At 42.5% G+C, this 17,775-nt stretch overlaps 1 protein-coding gene across 1 annotated transcript in view; it reads right to left on the reverse strand.

The window, feature by feature from the left end:
* myo1d (myosin 1D) overlaps positions 1-17,775 on the reverse strand; it is an 81,383-nt gene that overhangs the window by 55,604 nt on the left and 8,004 nt on the right. The window contains exons 2-11 of the mRNA XM_031844023.1: positions 9,714-9,922; positions 8,587-8,680; positions 7,647-7,812; positions 7,325-7,378; positions 6,900-6,995; positions 6,151-6,267; positions 4,906-5,109; positions 4,413-4,558; positions 3,668-3,782; positions 3,145-3,315 (exon numbers count right to left, since the gene is read on the reverse strand). Coding sequence (XP_031699883.1) covers positions 3,145-3,315; positions 3,668-3,782; positions 4,413-4,558; positions 4,906-5,109; positions 6,151-6,267; positions 6,900-6,995; positions 7,325-7,378; positions 7,647-7,812; positions 8,587-8,680; positions 9,714-9,922 — 1,372 coding nt within the window. The remainder of the gene's footprint in view (positions 1-3,144; positions 3,316-3,667; positions 3,783-4,412; positions 4,559-4,905; positions 5,110-6,150; positions 6,268-6,899; positions 6,996-7,324; positions 7,379-7,646; positions 7,813-8,586; positions 8,681-9,713; positions 9,923-17,775) is intronic.

Raw genomic sequence — 17,775 nt, forward strand, 5'->3', positions numbered from 1 at the left:
TTTTTTATTTTTTTCCCTTCAAACAATCACCAAAACTTCTCCGTTTATCCGAGCCAGAAGCTGTAACAACTGTTATCATCAGATGTTCATCTTTCCGACGCTCTTTGAACACATCATGCCCAACGAACGCTTCTGTCAGAAATTGTAACCAAAACGAAACTTAAATTTGTGATATTTCAACAAAATCATTTAAAATCTCGCCCTGAATAAACCTGTTGCTTTAACTAGATTCTGTAAAAAACACTAAATTCTGAGCTACTCAATCAACTAGGAAGCCGTGATTGATTTGCCAGAGACAACCAGTCACGTGACAAAACATCTGTAAAACGTTGACTGAACTGCAGGCTGCTGAGCACAGAGCAGAGAGGAGAGGCTGTACATAGAGGTGTTAAAAATATAAATAGTTCAATGTACATAGCATGTAACACTTTTGGGCACTTGGAAAAATGCTGGATGTATGAATTCCACTGTTTTCCAATTTTTGTAAAATAAATTATCAAAGAAATTCAACTTGCGTTTCTCTTTTTTATGATTCATGGCATCATAACTGTGTTATACTGCACACAATACATTGTGGAGTTCTCTCTGCTTCTAGCCACGATTGTGCTGTTTCCATAGAGGTGCAGGACTTAAATACTGCAGTAAAACACGAGGCCACAGGGAGTAAAATATGACCGGAGCAAAAACAACAGCCCAAAAAGTGCTCGTGGTTCAGACGTGAGGTACTGTGCAGTGATGAACGAATGAGGAGGGTTAACAGCCGGGACAAGGTGAGCCGAGTAAAGACAAGAGTCTAAACCGCAGCACAGATTGTGTTACAGGAACATCTCCGAGAATAGATCTCTGACTCAGTCTCTTCCGATGCATGAAATTCAATACGTACACTGTTTGTTTCTGTGGCGGCGGTGAGAGACGGGCGTTGGCAGCACTCAAGACTCATTCTTTGACCACGAAGACGGCAACTTGGCACAAAAAACAATCTCGACTCAAGGTCCAGTTTATAGGACTTGTTTCTGAGGCTTTCAACTACTGTACACCTCACATCCTCCCTCAGAATGTCAATCAGCTTTATTGGCCAAGTATTCGTGCACTGAGAAGGAATATGACTGCGTTTCTTTTGCACTTACACAGAAATACAAATAATAGGTCGGGACGAGGACAACAAAGCCGGTCAAATAAAAGGGAAAGAACAGACAGGACTGTTGTGTGCACAGGTAGCTGTATATGTAAATATTATGCAAATGTATATCAAAAGCACCAATGAAAATAAAATGCCAGGCCAAGTGTTCTGTAAGTTGTAAACAATACAAATAGTGCAAAGAAAGAAGCACTGAATGGATGTACATGGACCGGATGATTATGTAGAATAAAGTCTTTATGCTGTAAACGCAGCGTGTAGGATTTATATCGACCCTGCAGAAAGGAATGTGCATTAAAAACGGTGCAACATTAGCCTTTAGAAGTCGTGTTTCTGGCCATCTGATGAATGCAACTCTCCTTTTAGCTGTTTTTTTTTTGTCTCCACCAACTTCTGAGAAAACTATCCATCTTTCTATCTGCTGAAATGCTCCGCTGTGTTCACCAGCTAGACGCCGTTATGCCATTTGGTGCTGGGCGGGTGGAGCACAGTGGGATTATTGGAGCTTTTGCTCTTTTTTTGATATTTGGCTGAAAGTAATTCCCACATCTCAAAAAGACTGCAAATATGATTGTGACCACTAAGTGGTGCCGACGACAAAATGTCTAATGAGACGTGACAGTCCGTCTGCAACGCGTTTTCATGTCCATATGGGAATCTCATAATGAATCACTCTGATATCAATCAATGGCTGCGGTCCAAAAGTCCCAAAATGACCTCCTAACATCTATTCCTAACCACTTCTCCTTCACCTCTATGGAAAACGTCAAGGGATCAAGGAAAGAAGTCTCTTAAACTCGTGTTTTAAGGCTCAATATTGTGTCTTTGCAGTTTATTGGAACGTGTGGTTTCCCTGATTTATACTGAGTGTGCGTTCTGCGTGGCCACCTCTCACGCACGCCAGGCATATGTAATGTAATGTGATGTAATGCAAATCTTTTGTCAGGCAGTCTTTGATTCATTTGATTCGCTTGCCAAGTCACAAGCCAAGAACAATTCTATACTGCAGTTGAATATTGGGGCTGAATATCTCCACGTTTGGTTATGAATATTATATATTATATGAATATTAGTTGCCTTTATTAAAAGGTTAATGGGGATACCATGTAAATTCAATTAGCCAGGAGGAAGAGTTGATGTGTGATTCTCCAATTACTTCAGAAGAAGTTAAAAGATGCCATAAATCATCCCAAAAATGAATAAAATTCACTTTGAAATGATGAAATCACCTCTGATTTTTATATAAGATTGTTTATGAGTTACTAGCACCTGAGATATCGCGTTCACGAGAATGGGATGGAGGTGAGGTGAGGTCTCTTTCTCTATCTCTCATAAATTAGTTTAACCTCCCCCTCCACCACCACCACCACCACCCTGTCACAAACACAGCAGAGCACCAGCTCCGTACACTCCCATTGGCTGGCAGTGACATCACTTGTGCAAAGTGTTGAGTCAGACTCCTGATCTCTCCCTCCCTCCCTCCCTCTCTCAGCTGCTGCACCCTTGTGTCTGAGCAGAGACTTGCAGTCATTTCAAAAAAACACAAAACAAAAGCTGTGTTTTTACTTATCAGCTGTTCCGAACACACTCTTTCACATGTTCAACATCTGCAGAGGAGCTGAAACACACTGACCCCAGATCAAAGTGACTTTCACCTTCTCCAAGTCATCTGATCCCAAACGTGGCGTGTTGAGTCGGACTGTAAGCCTTCCTGATTATTAAAGCTAACAGGATCATGTTCAGACACTGATGGTTACTTACTGCAGGGTGTAATCTGCCCTCTGCTGCTCTCAGGTTACCACAGCTCCACCACCACAATCTCATGTACAGCTCGATGTTGATATGAAGCTTTATGGCTCATTTTATTGTTTCATTGTGTTTGCAAATCACGGACGGGAAAGTGCGATAAAATCAGCAGCACATTTGGATCTTTGACCTCAGCCGAAGAGGCAGAAACTGTCCTCTCTGTTAGTTCATGTCTAACTAACACCGAGTCTGTTTCCTACCTTGCGGCTGGTGTAGTGGACGTGTTTGGACAGCTTCACATTGAGTCCTTGGAGGAAAACCTCATCGGTGACTTTGCCCACATTCATGCAGGCTTCGTCCAGCACGGAGAAGATGCCCTTATGCTGCTGCTCCACCAAATCCACGATGATCTGGTTGTTGAAGTAATCGATCTGACGACAGAGGAGAGAAAGACGCCGAGTCGAGATGACAGAAATACAAGAGGAGATAGAAAACAGTAGAATAAGCAACAGAGTAACACATATAAACAACAGTGTAATGAATATAATGTGTATAATAAGTCATACTGACACCAGAGCAAAATAGAATAACAATTAAAAAAAGAAAAATGTAGTTAAGTAATCATTAATCTTTGTGAATCTAGAAAGTCAAAGTTACATTTGTTCTGTGCACTATTTGGACAGATTGAGAGACGTCCAGCATCCTTTAGAATAATCAAAGGAGACATTAGAAGTGAGAACAGATACCCTGGAACACGAAACAGACCCAGGACATCCTCCTTACATGTTTCCAGGGGATTCCTTCTCGCTGATACTCCTCCTGCTCCTGCTTCAGCACCAGCTGGATGAAGAGCTGCTGCAGCTTTTCATTACAGTAGTTGATGCAGAACTGCTCAAAGCTGCAGAAACAGAGACTGAATGTTATCGATGCAGCTGTGTTTTACTCATTCTGTACAGGGAGAGGTAATCATCGCTGTGTGTTACAACCAATAAAATCATCTGTTGATGTTCTTATCTTCTAAGATTCACAACTTTAATAAATCGATTTTTAAAACTGTTTTCTTTCTTCTATCAACGTTTTTTTAAATTTGTTTTGAGAAATTGAGATAAATTGAGAAATAATAAAAACTGTTTTTTGTGCAAGTTTAGCATAAATTAATGTGACATTGTGTGTTTACATTATTGCAATCAGTTGATTGACTTTTTCAAATATTAAAAGTCTTTCCAACTCAAAGACATTTGACCTGCGGACAGGAGGCACCGGGGATTGAATTGTCTAATGGACGACCCTCTCTTTCTCCTGAGACGCAGTTTTTACTGCATAATCCAGAATCAAAATCGAACGGAGTCGCGAGATACCGAAAGATTTACACCCCAAATAGACACAAAAGCTAAACGTTTCATATAAAGATGCAGATGTTGTGATGCTTTTACAATTGGAGGAATATTCTGTCTCCTTCTCCAGGTCGCACCTTAAAAGACATCCTGGATCTCAACAGGTCTTATCTGGTTAAATACAAAATCCACACCTGTTGTTCTGGAAGATCTCAAAACCATAGATGTCCAGCACCCCGATGACGGTGTTCTTCCCGTGGACTCTGGCGTCATAGTTTTTCACCTCGATGATGTCATTGATTCGTCCCACAATCCAGCAGAACAGCCGCTCGTACATGGCCTGCAGACGACAAACAGTGAGTGTGCGTTAAAGTGTGGCAGACGGATGGCCGGCCTTGCTCAAGGGCCCAGAGCAGTCTGGAGCAGAGATGGGCCTCAGACTTTAGGTCACAGCCCACAGTGCAGCTTCCTCCGCAGTTTCCTCTGTCTGGAGTCACAACACTGTGACTCATGCTTGTGTGAATCAGTGTGAATCGCAGTAAAAAACCACGACCGAGCACGAAGTGAAAGGTCACAACCCTCCAGGCAACAGCAGGCCAATGTTCTTGTTTCTTTCTTTTTTTTGTGCAGCCCACTACACAGACAGAGAACCAGCAACATGTCATCTAACATCCTCCCGACAATAACCTTAGCGAGAGCGTCCCGTCCGTAGCCGGCCTCTTGCGCCGTGTGCTGCTTCTCGATGACGTCCCGGCCCGTGGCCACGGTGCGGTACAGCAGCGCCTTCTCCATGTTCTCCTCTTTGACGGCCAGCAGCTCCCGGATCACGGACACCAGCTTTGTGCTCTCTATCAACGTCACATCGCCGTCCACCCCGAAGGTCAGGTTACCCTGGAAGAGAAGCCAGAGAGGGCGGATTATGAAATATGATAAAATGAGATCGGACTTTATTAATCAAGAAGGAAGTTTTTGTGCCAGTTTAATTACAACAGAAGAATAGCAAAAAACAATAGAATAAAAATACTAGCATGTATGAACAATAGAATAACAATTAAGTGTACATAAATAATACTGACACCATTGCATAATAGAACACAACAGCAATAAGACGAAGGTAAATAAATAATGTAAATTCAAAAATCAACTAAAATAGAAAATGTTAAATTTCTTATCTACGGTTCCTTAGATAAGTTATCGCCATAAACTGCACATCTTTTAAATCAGACTTCCACACAGAGGAAAAGATTAGTGTTTGGCGTGACGACCTTTAGAAAAGTCAAAATGTTATGTACTAATGAAATAAATCCACATGTTTACAGATTAAAATGTGTAAATACGGTAAACATTCTTTAACTTTAGACAGAACCGTGCAAGCTCAAGAAAGACAACAAGCACTCAAAATAGGAAGGATTATGGTACCAATAACAGGGGCAGTAAATCAGTAACATACCAATTAGTTATTTTAGATCTCTTTTATATAGTTAACAGCAGTTGAGCTGCAAAAATGAGATTTCTTTCCCCACAGGCAAACAAAAACAAACAACAATAAAGAAATGAATCTGAAAACAGTCATCTAACAGAACTAACCCGACTAAAATAACAGATTTAAAACGTCTCTATTTTCCCTATAATGAATAACAAATTACATAATTCTTCAACATAAAACGTCCTCAGTTATAGACCTGTAAAATAAACCGTCACTGACAGATTAATTGTGAGCTTCTTCTGCATTGGACTCATTCTCCAGCAGCGAAAAGAAACAAAAAAGCAAACAATCATTTTCAAATCCGTACGCTCGCCGTCTTGGCAAGGACACTGCTCCACTCTGCCAAGACGGCGCTCATTTGTCTAAAACCTATACACAGTATCTCCCATATTGGGACACAGCTGGTGTGAGGGAGGAGCAGGGATTTGGGTGTTATCGGGTATTACCAGATGTAGGATGGTGGCCAGGATCTTGTAAACAGTCTGAATCTCGTCCCCAGTGAAGCCGATCACTTTCATGGCGTCGGCTACGGCTTTGAAATCAGCGCCATCATTGATGGAAGACTGGAGAGAGAAAGGAGGAACCGGGTCATCATCATTACAATGTTTCGTTAGCTTTCAAAGCAAGATCTTTCAACAGTTTGTCTTTCAGGAAAAATTTAGATTTATGTGTATTTAAATTTGGAAAAACTACATTTTACACGAGTGTTTTGAGCCGGGGTCACAGCCTTTTCTCTTCTCTTACAGCTGATCTGGGATATCAGATTCCCACAGTTAATTCAATTACAAGCTGGTGCTGAACTGCGATGGTTTCTCTGAGTCCCACAGCGCACAAACCGCCGCCTCAGCTGTTTGGTCGCATTGTGTTCCATGACATCAGTTTGTTGCCATCAAGTGGTTTATTTGCTCCTGCTCATTAAGCTCATGCAAAGACGGCGGCGCACAGCAGAGGTCGAAATGAAAAACACGATCTGAAAACGATCTCCTCGTGAGACACTTTACACTCGTTATTCGTGTGGTTTGCTTCAGAGACGCGTAAACTGGCGGCGAGGAAACGCACATCTGTAAGTCGTGTGCTTGATTGTATTTATCCCTCTGCAAACAAACGAGAAGTTGCTCTCCCAGATGTTTATTTGGGGGTTTTCTTCCTCGGCTACTCCTATTTGTTCGTCTGTGAGTTGAATTGTAAGAAGCACCTTGATTTGGCCTCCGACTTTGATGTAGTTGTAAGCAGTCGGGTCCTTCTGGATGTGAAGAGAGCGTAACAGGGAGTCTGGAGCTCCTCTGAGCAGCTGGAATCAAAAACATCACACGTTACTGACAACACCAGCACATTTCTTGTGATTTCTGTTAAATTACTCTCACATAATGTACACAGCCTTGTTCATGTTTGAATTGAATGCGTCTTTACTTCCTGTACAAACGGTGACCTCACTACACTCCTGCATGCAGGAACAAAAGGCCTCTTGATGACTCAGAAATTCTGCATGGATTCGTATTTCCTGCTGCCGAGTTCAGTCTTTCACATGCTCGAACTAAAATAAATGACTGCAAACGCACACACACACTGTACACACACACACACACACACACAAACACACACACACACACACACACACACCTGGTAGTATGAATGAAAGCTCCGCTCTCCTTCCTGTTGGAAAATAACTCTGGACTGTTGGAGGAAAAGCAAAGACAGCGTAACATAAGAGTCGTCTTAAAGCAACAACAAAGTCCAAAAACATTGGAAAATAGAGTCCAGGTTGAAAAATGCAGAAGTTCGCTTTAAGATACAAACTCTGATGTACATTTTAAACAAACTACAGCAGGTAAAATGGTATCTGCACGTGCAATACAGACGTTATTGTACTGAATCACCGACTTCTCCATCACCAGGTACGACTACCCTTCGCTTCCTCTGAGGCTAGCTGACGCTCCGTTACCTTCTCCAGCAGGTAGTTGCTGATGTGGCCTCCGATGGGATCCCCCTTGAAGTCAAAGTTGATGTCCATGTACTTGCCGAAGCGACTGGAGTTGTCGTTGCGGTTGGTCTTGGCGTTCCCGAAGGCCTCCAGGACACAGTTGGATTTAAGCAGCATGTTTTTCACCCTGAGGGAAGACGGGACCACATTACAGGTGAAGAGGTGAACCAGGTTAAAAGAGTGGCCGTGGGATCAAATGTAATGATGTTTAATGATTATTTAGTGGGTCTACATCTTGTACACAGTAGATTCTACATGTTCAAATGTACCTGCAGCAGTTTGTATTTAAAGTTGACCGAAAAACCTTTTCCCTGCACGGGTCTCATCTTCATCTCTGAGCTACATTTTGTTTACTTCAAAGCAAAGCTTTTCTTGTGCTTTGCTCTTAATATCTATCGATGTCATCACACCTGAATCGGACCATTCAGTAATATATCTCCTTCGGGGGTTTGGGGGACAGTCCCCACCCACTCAGGCCTCAGTGATGTGCTCTACATCCTAGTTGAGCTGGGACTGTATCTCACTCTGATCTCAGAGACTTTGACTACCGGCAGGATTAATCCCTGAAATATGACAATGACTTACTTCTAACTACAACAGCTGCGATAAGATAATAAAGCTGACCTAGAAAATAATCAAGAATGAGCCATGCAGGTCTTGTGGCTACGTTTCTTGTGTGTGGAAACTTTTCACCTCACATCAGAATATGCCGTGTATCTGGGCTCATTTAGAGAAACAAAACACATCTCTGTTGAAGGTATGACTGGGTTTTTGTGATAACATTTCTAGTTTGTGCATTAGGAGAAACGATGCATTAGCAAACAGGAATCCACAGATCCTCCTTCTCTGATAATATTCTGCAGTTTTTAGTCACCGAACCAGAGTTTGAGCAGCAGCTCACCTTTCGACCTCGGCCCTCTGATTGGGATTGGTGATAGCAGCGATGTATTGCATTATGTACTTGCTGGCTTCTGTCTTTCCTGCTCCACTTTCCCCTGCAATAAAAAACACGGTGCAAAGAGTTTTTAAATTTCCGACAGGCCTTGAACTAATCATGTGTGACAAACGCTTCCTTTGATCTTAAAACGATGACATCTCATCAAAATCACTTAAAAAAACACAAAAAAAAAAACGTTTGCAGTAACCAGATCCTGTAAAAACATTACATTGTGAGCTCCTCGAGGTAACGGGGAAGCCATGATTGACTCGGCTGAGACCGACAGTCACGTCACAGAAACTCTTAAACGTCAACTGAAGTGCAGACGGCTGCTCACAGAGCAGAGGAAGTGGTAAGTAGGTTGGAAAATTGTAAATAGTTCAATATGTACTGAATTTGGAGCCCTCATTTTTCAATATTTGTAACATGTGGACATTTTGAAAAAATGTCGGAGGGAAAGATTCATCTTTTTGCAATTTTTGTAAAATAAATAATCAAACAATTAAACTTGCGTATTTATCTTTTTCATGATTTAAGGTATTATAACCGTGTTACTCTGCACAGAAGACATATGTGAGTTCTCTCTACTTTTAACCACGATTGTTCTGTTTCCATTGCGGTGCAGCATTTAAATAACACCCTTTAAACGCCCTGAAACTGTTTGGGGTGCAGAGGGATAAGACCCTAACCAAAGACTCATTTGGGGTCTTTTAAAGGGGGATCAGTTCCCCCTCTGACCACTAGGTGGTGCTTCGTCCTCTGCATGGTTTCTCCACGCTGCCACACAGCTTGTGGCCACATACAATATGAGTTTTAGGAGAAAATAAGGTGGATTTCTTTCATCAACTTGGCAGACGTTGAATCAATTAAGAAGTCTCTCCTCCTGAACATCTTTCAGGAGAGGAAACACCCGAGCTTAACAGGAAATATAGGACTATTACAGCAGGACTGTATATTATAATATAAGGAAATAGCACAAAAAGTGGTCAGAAAAAATAGGATTCCAAACTATTCTTCTTTTGAACTGTACGAGGGAGTAAAACATGTCTGTGCTCTTTGTGCGGCCCATGCGGGGGGCTTTCCCGTGTTACCTGAGATGACGATACACGTGTCTTTGTTCCTCCTCTTCATGGCTTTGTAGGCAGCGTCAGCGATGGCGAACAGGTGGGGCGGCCTCTCGTACAGCTCGCGGCCCTTGTACTGCTCCACGACGTCGCGGCCGTAGATGTTCATGGCGCGGTAAGGATTGACGGACACGACCACCTCTCCGATGTACGTGTAGATCCTCCCCTTCTCGAACCTGAGGACACAACGTGGACATTTAGGAATACAGTCAAATATCAGATTTACTTTTATTTGTATTTTTATCATTCGTTACCACACTGACTGCAGAAATACCATCATGCTTAAGGCGTGTAACTGTTGTAGTTTCTGTGTTCAAGCAGGTAAAAAAAGGTATTTATTTATAAGCATTTCTATAGAACAAACAACCCTGTTCAGGTTCAGTTCAATGTCTTGAATATTTATGCTTTTATACAATCGTGTACATACGATCACCCAAACCCAGTGATGGTTCCATCTGGCGAAATTGACCAAATTTCTAATAAATAGGTGAGAATAAACAGTTTCAGCAGACCTCTTGTTTTTATTAACACTCTTTATTGAATTTCACTTGATAACAAGCCAAACATCACAAATGACTTTATCAGATATCCACATTGCTGAAATGCAAACAAGCCGATACAAAGAACTCAAGTTTCCCAACAGTCCAAGGGCATTGTGTTCCACACCGTCACCTCTCTCAACAAGGAAGTCACTATGTTGGACGCCAACAATGATTCCCTCCCTGTCCGCATGCTGTTGTGTTCATGATATTTAGGACAATAGTGAGCTTCCTACTGTGTGTGAACAGTTTGTGTTTGTCTCTTCCCTGTTTCAACATAAAGTCAGCTCCATAAAGAAATGGTTTTCCCAGTTTGGTGTAGAAGAAGCTCGACTGGTCTGCTCAGAGCTCTGATCCAACACCGTCTGAACTGGACTGAGCCAGACCTGATCCCCCCGAACGGGAACTAATCCCCGCAGCAGGTTTACACATCTGGTGGAGAGAATGAAACCAGAGTGGAGGATGTCGGAGGTGCAGATTAATAATGCTCATTGTTTGGGAATGAGATCATCAATCACAGCTGTCTGCATGTGTGCAGGTTGGTTTATGTGTAAAATGATTATGTAAAGTAGGGCTGTGGGCAATATATCAATATTATATGGTCTTAGATTGTGGATATAAATGTTGTCTCTTCCTGGTTGTAAAGGCTGCATTGAAGAGAGGAGGTGTGGTCTGGTCTCTAAGATGGATCGCAATGCGGAGGTGAACGATTCTGCATCGACGGAACATAATTGTGAGTTTGGTTTCAGTTCAGCTCAGTGTGAGTCCGTCGTGCTTGTTGAGATGCCATTTAAACGCATGCAGAGGAGTTTAGGTATGTTTATGTACGGAGGTTTGAAAATGTTTGTGTCTTTATTCACTTTGTCCTTTTAAATCACTCTGTATTCTCTAATAAACGTCATTAACACTATTACATGGTGTCCACATATTCTCTCTCAGGCCTCATTGAGCGACTCTCCCGCTGCTGAGTTTGACGAGCATTTCTTCTGGTGCCGTTAGGAGCCGGCCACGTTGAGTTGTGGTAGGCAGTAGAAGTGGCAGCATTTGGACCAGAGTTCTCTCGTTCTCTCTCTCTCTCTCCTTCCCCCCCCCAGCGTCTCTCACAGAAGAATGGCCTCTTTCTTCACAGTTGCCAAACCTTCGGCAGCCGCCTCGCAAACAAGGCCAGCAGCGCATTACTTCCAAACGGTCCTAACGGGCCCACGAGAAGCATCTGTGATTGTGGGTTTGAAGCCACTGCCAGATGAAATAAATCAAGCTCGTATTTGTTTAAAGACTTGCCAGATATTGAGATGTCATATCTTTAAATAAAAATGCTGACTTGCTGGTAGAACTACAAATAAAGCACAGAAGAAGAGTGATGGTGTTACATTGAGGTTGAGGCTGTTAACGGACGACCGTGACACTCTTCTTGTTTATCAGTGTTTGCTAAACCTTGACTATATACTCCATCTTATCTCCTCTAAACCTTTAAGTGATTCTTGTTAAAACATCGGAGTACATGTTAAATAAAATGCAGAAATATTGCTGACATTTTAACACATGACACATAACACATGAATGATGAATGACAAACAAAACAGGGAACAAGAGAGTAGAGAAATGTAGAAGAAAGTAGAGCTTTCATAGAGTTATAGAAAGAGAAAGATTTAATTGAAATTGAGTACATTCAGAAGTGAAATAGGGAGAGTATAGGCAGCCTGACAACACAACGCTGTTGTGATAAGCCAAGGCTTCAGCACCTTTGGTTTGTCACTACTTACAAAATCAAAGTAATCAAACAACAGTGAGGCCCAACAAAGCAAGACAAACTAAGGTAAGAGTTAAACCCTTGTTCTACGGTGTACTCGTAGCTAGAAACAACAACGCGTTACACACATCACTTATCACAGCAGCACAGGCTCTGATTGGCTCATCTTGTGTGCCAGTGTTCATACTGTATGTCAGCTGTGGACACAAACTGGCACTGCTGTCTGACGATGACATGAGACGTTCATGTGTGCTGGACACGGTGGGACCAGAGCATGAAGATGGATCACAAGAGGCTTCAGTGTTCATGTGCTATTACGCATCTGTGTTTTAGAAATTTGAACTTTTCTTCCATACTATTTCAGGCAGTTGGTTTACAGACAGAGAACTCCGATGTTCACTGTGAGCGATTACACCGCTCCAGCAAGTCGCAAGTTAAAGGAAAATTTGGAAACAAATCTAAAAAATGTAATCTCTGTAGCATGCATCCAAAGATTCTCCAAAAAAAAGGAAAAGTATGCATAATTTGAGAGCTAAAACTTGCAAACAGTTACAGGTTTGCAAGTGCAAACATTGTCCAAGAATGTACTATAAAAAAGTGTATGAATTATTTTTGAGGCTACATGTTAAAAAAAGAAAACCCACTTTAAAGTAGAGAAAAAATATCTAAAAAACTACCATCCGTCAGTGTCACATGTGCATACTGAGCAGGTCTAGTGGGATTCCTATGACCAGCTAAGCTAACATGCTAGCTCTTCCTCCACTAGCTCTGCAGAAAAAGACCCATTGTGCCCCCCCCCCCCCCCCCCTCATATCAGTCAGGAGGCTGCTGTGTGCCTGCTCCATTGTTCAGATGTCAATCGGAGGTCTTTGTCTGACACACACACACACACACACACACACACACACACACACACACACACAGCGAGGTGCCCACTTGTAGACACACATGTAGAGAAGCTTCTGCGGGAGGGTGAACAATGGTTGACATGATGGGAGGGTTTTATCTCAAGTCCCAGCTGGGTATGCATCGGAGAAGGAGACAGGGTCTGCTATGCAGGTATTTTACATAAACACAAAGACGGTGTTATAGGGAACCAACATGAACAAAACATGGGTCATCAACTCCTGATAATATTTGTTACAATGGAATTTAAATATTCACTAATAAATGGAGCATTTGCATAATAATGATTGTTGTCGCCTGTCTCTCCCTTCCCGTTATAAACTCTCTGACAAAGTAGATATACCAATATAAAGCAAAAGGTTTGTGTTTACATTTTGCGCTCACTGAGGAAACTTCTTGACTTTTAGTCAATGTTAATTGACTCTTAACTAAGCCCCGCCTCCCGCTGTCAGAGCTACGTTACCATGGAGCCCACACTGTCACTAAATGCACTCACTGAAGAAATATCCATTTCAAAGAGAAGTAGGCAGAAGTTTGACTTTCCCCAACTCAACCACAGAGATATCAGTTATTGGGAGATTAATATTGTTGGAATCTCCATTTGTATGACATGGCGTTTCAGATAAAATAATTACCTCATTCAAGCTTACGTCAAGAGAATATTTGAATAAATATGACCATTGGGAGTGTGTCATTGTGGGTTTTAATTTCCCCACACTGGACAAACAAACCGCCATCAACCCGTCCGACACCACGTCGATTCTCTGCAACGCTGCAGAGTGTGAAACAGAGAAAAGCCCCCCCCCCCCCCCCACCTCTGGGTTTATAAATAGCACGATTCATGTTTGTGTCTATCGGCCTTCCATGAGGAGAGGAGAGGAGAAAAAAAAATCAATCAGTCGAAGCGTGTCGACTGAGATACTGATCCATCTGTTCCACTCATTTAGGAGGATTTAAATGGACACAGGACAGAGATTAGAGAACCTCACGGGTCATGGCAGTCTCCCAAAAATACTATGGATAGTTACATGGAATCACATCTAAATTTGGTAACTCTGTCATCCGTCTGTTTACGAATTTTCAGACTGAATTGGGCCGTTTGAAGATGCAACAACAGAGCGACTCCCTCTGCATCATCCGTCAGCCCAGCTGTGAGGGGAAATGAGTCTGAACTGGTCTGACCTGCAGCCGTGTGATCTCTTCCCAAAAAGGACCCCTCCCAAGAGCTGCCAGGAAATGAGGGGGAGACAGAGAGACAGACAGACAGAGCCGGTGTGACGAGAGAAAGGGAGGAACACTTTTGTAAAAGTCAGTCAGTCTCTCTCTCTCTCAACAAACTATATATAGTTTGTTTCCATTTCTTTTTTAAATATATACTGTTTTTTTCCTCTCTTCTCCATCTAATTAATAATCTTTTTTGTGTACATATGTATATGTAGGAATGTGTATACTGTACATATAAGTATGTATGTGTATATATATTTAGATATATACTTACTATAGTTATTGTTGCTATTATTTGTATCATATGCCTTGTTGTTGGAGGTCTTATGTAATGGACTGTCTTACGTAAGAACAAAGGGGGAAATGTGGCCAATGTTTTTCACTCTACCAAGGAACTCTGTCTGCTTTAAAAATACCAGAGGAACCCTAATGCCAAACAAACACACACACACACACACTGATGCATGCATGTACACACCCACGCAAACACACTCCCTTCAGATGTGAATTACAGAGCACAGCCAAGCACAACCGCCGTCTCCAATCTTGTTTGGGTGGGTCTTTTTTATGGTTAACTTTGGGAGGAACGCGAGCGATTTATGACATTTTCTCACCAACAATCTGCCCCAACCGAAAAAAATAAACTTCTGGGATGAATCAAGAGGTAAATGTGACTAAAATAACGATGTGAGAACGCCACCCTCAACATCTCTAACACCTCAGACACACTGCTGTAATTATGACATTGTATTTCATTGTCTGCCTCTTAACACACACAAATGTGTGTGTGACTTAAGTTAAAAGGGCAGATGTGCTGATCCCAAAAATGAAAAGTGCTGCATCGTAAAAACGTTATCAGCCGGTGAGCTTCTGCTCGTAAAGCTCAATTCAAAGCAGCATTTCACTGCTGCAGAGAGAGTTCATCCAGACTTAAACACACAGAATCTGATTTCTATATCTGTTCATTACGGAGCAATCTGTGGCCCACAGTGAGGCAGCAGGCGTCGTCATCGTGATGCGTGCGAGACCTTCGGTGTCATTGCCGGCATTATGAAGGGTCGGGAGATAATCTGTGTCTGTTCCACTTTTATCTCCGAGTTCATTTCCCATCACTGCTCCTGGTTGGTCTCACAGCAGCTTGCTGTAGGGCTTATCCTCCTCACTGCTGCTGGGTAAAGGAATTCTTGTCTTTCAAACACTGACAGGAGCTTATTGGAGAAAATATACATATTATTTTTTTTTTATCAGAGCAATTGACATTTTCGTATTCTTATCTTAACTTTCTCAGATAAGTTCTTCTTTAGTTCTCTTCTTCATATAACTGTAAATGACCAGCGCTAACATGCTGAATTGGATCCTGCACCGTTCGTCTTATATTGAAGTCCGACTATCGGAAATCCATAAAAGTGAAACGAACATCATGCTGCATTGAAGAAGACTTGAAACTAGAGATTGAGACCATAAACTCATGTTTACAATGTTTACTGAGGGAATAAATCAAGAGAGAAGTAGAGTCATTTTCTCATAGACTTCTATACAACCAGAGGAGTCGCCCCCTGGTGGACACTAGAGAGAATGCAGCTTTAACACACTTCCTCATGGCTTCACTCGGCAGAACTGAAGGTTGCGTTAGGGAATAAGAATACACTTTGAATTACATTATAATTTGAATTGCAGAGTCAAACGGGATGATTTAAACATGATTATGTTGTGTAATTTATAAAAGGGTTTTCAAACTCAAAATTGCTTCAAAGTACTAAAATATTCGTATTTAAGTGCAAATCTGAGTCAAAGTGAAAACACTTTAGTTTGTGGTGTCCTGCATAGAAGTGGCAGCTCTTGAGACGAAAAAGATGATTTTGCTTAAATTGCCCCTCAGCACATTATTTTTGTATTTGGCTCGCTTTAATTTGTGAACTTCGAAATCGACAAAATAGAAACACACCAAAAGCATCAAAGTCACTCTGATTCTGAGCAGCCAAACTGACTACAGGTGGTGAAAGACGCACGCAGCTCAGGGAGGAAATTAAGACGAGGTCTTGCTGATTATCAGGTAAACTCTGCTGGTCATTGCACGTCATGTGATGCCCATTCATCAGCTCTCTGTTACAGCTACTGCTCCTCAGAGGCTGATGAAGATCTGCTCTGCTGTAGGAACCAACGTTGAGGTTTAACGTCGTCTCACTGTAGTTTCCATGTTGGGGTCCCAGCAGACGTGAGTCAAGTGTTGCTCTGCTCCACCTCTGTTACGTAGTGAACAGCGGGACAGCGGCCTCCTTCACGGTCCGCGGCCGTCAGACATCTGGGCTCTGCATTAGGGGGGATTTTCCGCTGCTTTGTAAAGCCTGCTTAGTGCTAAACAGCAGCTCCCGGACTGTCTGCAGGAGACGCAGCCCGTCAACACATAACATTTCCCTGCTATCCAACACAGCTGGAGACACATTAAGACTTCTGGACGTGCTCACACTGAAGGTTTTTATAAATCCTGACTCAAGAGTTTCACTGCAGACATTTTCCCAATCTAAAAATAGATAGAAGGTGATGGGATGCATTGTCTTCATCTTTTCATGTCAGGTTTGATTACACCTTCTATTATCAAACACCTCATGGCTCTGGTTTGAAGACAAAACTCTGTCCCACTTTCCTGCCCTCAAATGATGCCATGTCTGACTGAGAGTAAATTATATAATGTTATCATCTAATTAGAGGGGGGTGAAAAGAGAGAGAGAGAGAGAGAGAGAGAGAGAGAGAGAGAAGACAATATGTCAGTTTTGCTGCTTCACGGTAAAGATGGCTTAAGAATGCACTGAGATAGTTTTGCTTGTTGCGGTGCTGAACGTGTTTGTATCACAACGTGCACATCCTCATGTGTTGGCTTATTGTTGTGATGACAGATGGGATGCCCGTCTCTCTCTCTCTCTCTGTCTATTACCCAACACGACATCTTTGAATTGTTGTAGGCGGCTCCACTATTACCACTGTATCTTATGCAACTCAAGACTTTGTTTATCTTGTGGATGTAGAAGGAGGAGGAGGAGGAGGAGGAGGAGGAGACACTGCTGCTGCCGGGAGCTGAGCTCTCCTCCTCCCTCCGGAGCTCGGACTGCAGGTTCAAGGCTGCAGTGAAGCCGGATCTGGGTCTGTCCACGGTGGACCGGTCTCTGCTGGAGGATCTGGGTCTGTCCACGGTGGACCGGTCTCTGCTGGAGTCTGAGCTGGAGGAGTTTCTGGTGAACCTGCATGAGTTCATCTGGTTTCACCAGAATCCGACACGGTGCCACCGATGACGAGCATTAAGAATAACTCTATAGAAACAGACCATCTTCTCTCTGATGGTCTGTTTAAATCTCTGTAGCTTTACTTGTACTGATGAAAATATGTCTTTTAAAATAACCAGAACCGACTGTTTTCGGATTACGTGCGATATGTGCTCGTTTTCTGAATTTCAGCCAGTGCGTTGCTTCAGTTTGTGCCGACAACCAGCACACTCTCAGACAAAGCCATAAGGCCACGCTTGGATAGTACTTAGCATGATCTCCTCCCATTCACATCATGCTACAGGATGTTCCCATGAGGCCACCAGGTCCGGATACTTACGGGAAATGGGAGC

The sequence above is a fragment of the Anarrhichthys ocellatus genome, unplaced genomic scaffold (genome assembly GCF_004355925.1).
Source record: "Anarrhichthys ocellatus isolate YVR2014 unplaced genomic scaffold, GSC_Weel_1.0 scaffold4, whole genome shotgun sequence".
In the NCBI taxonomy this organism is placed as follows: Eukaryota; Metazoa; Chordata; class Actinopteri; order Perciformes; family Anarhichadidae; genus Anarrhichthys; species Anarrhichthys ocellatus.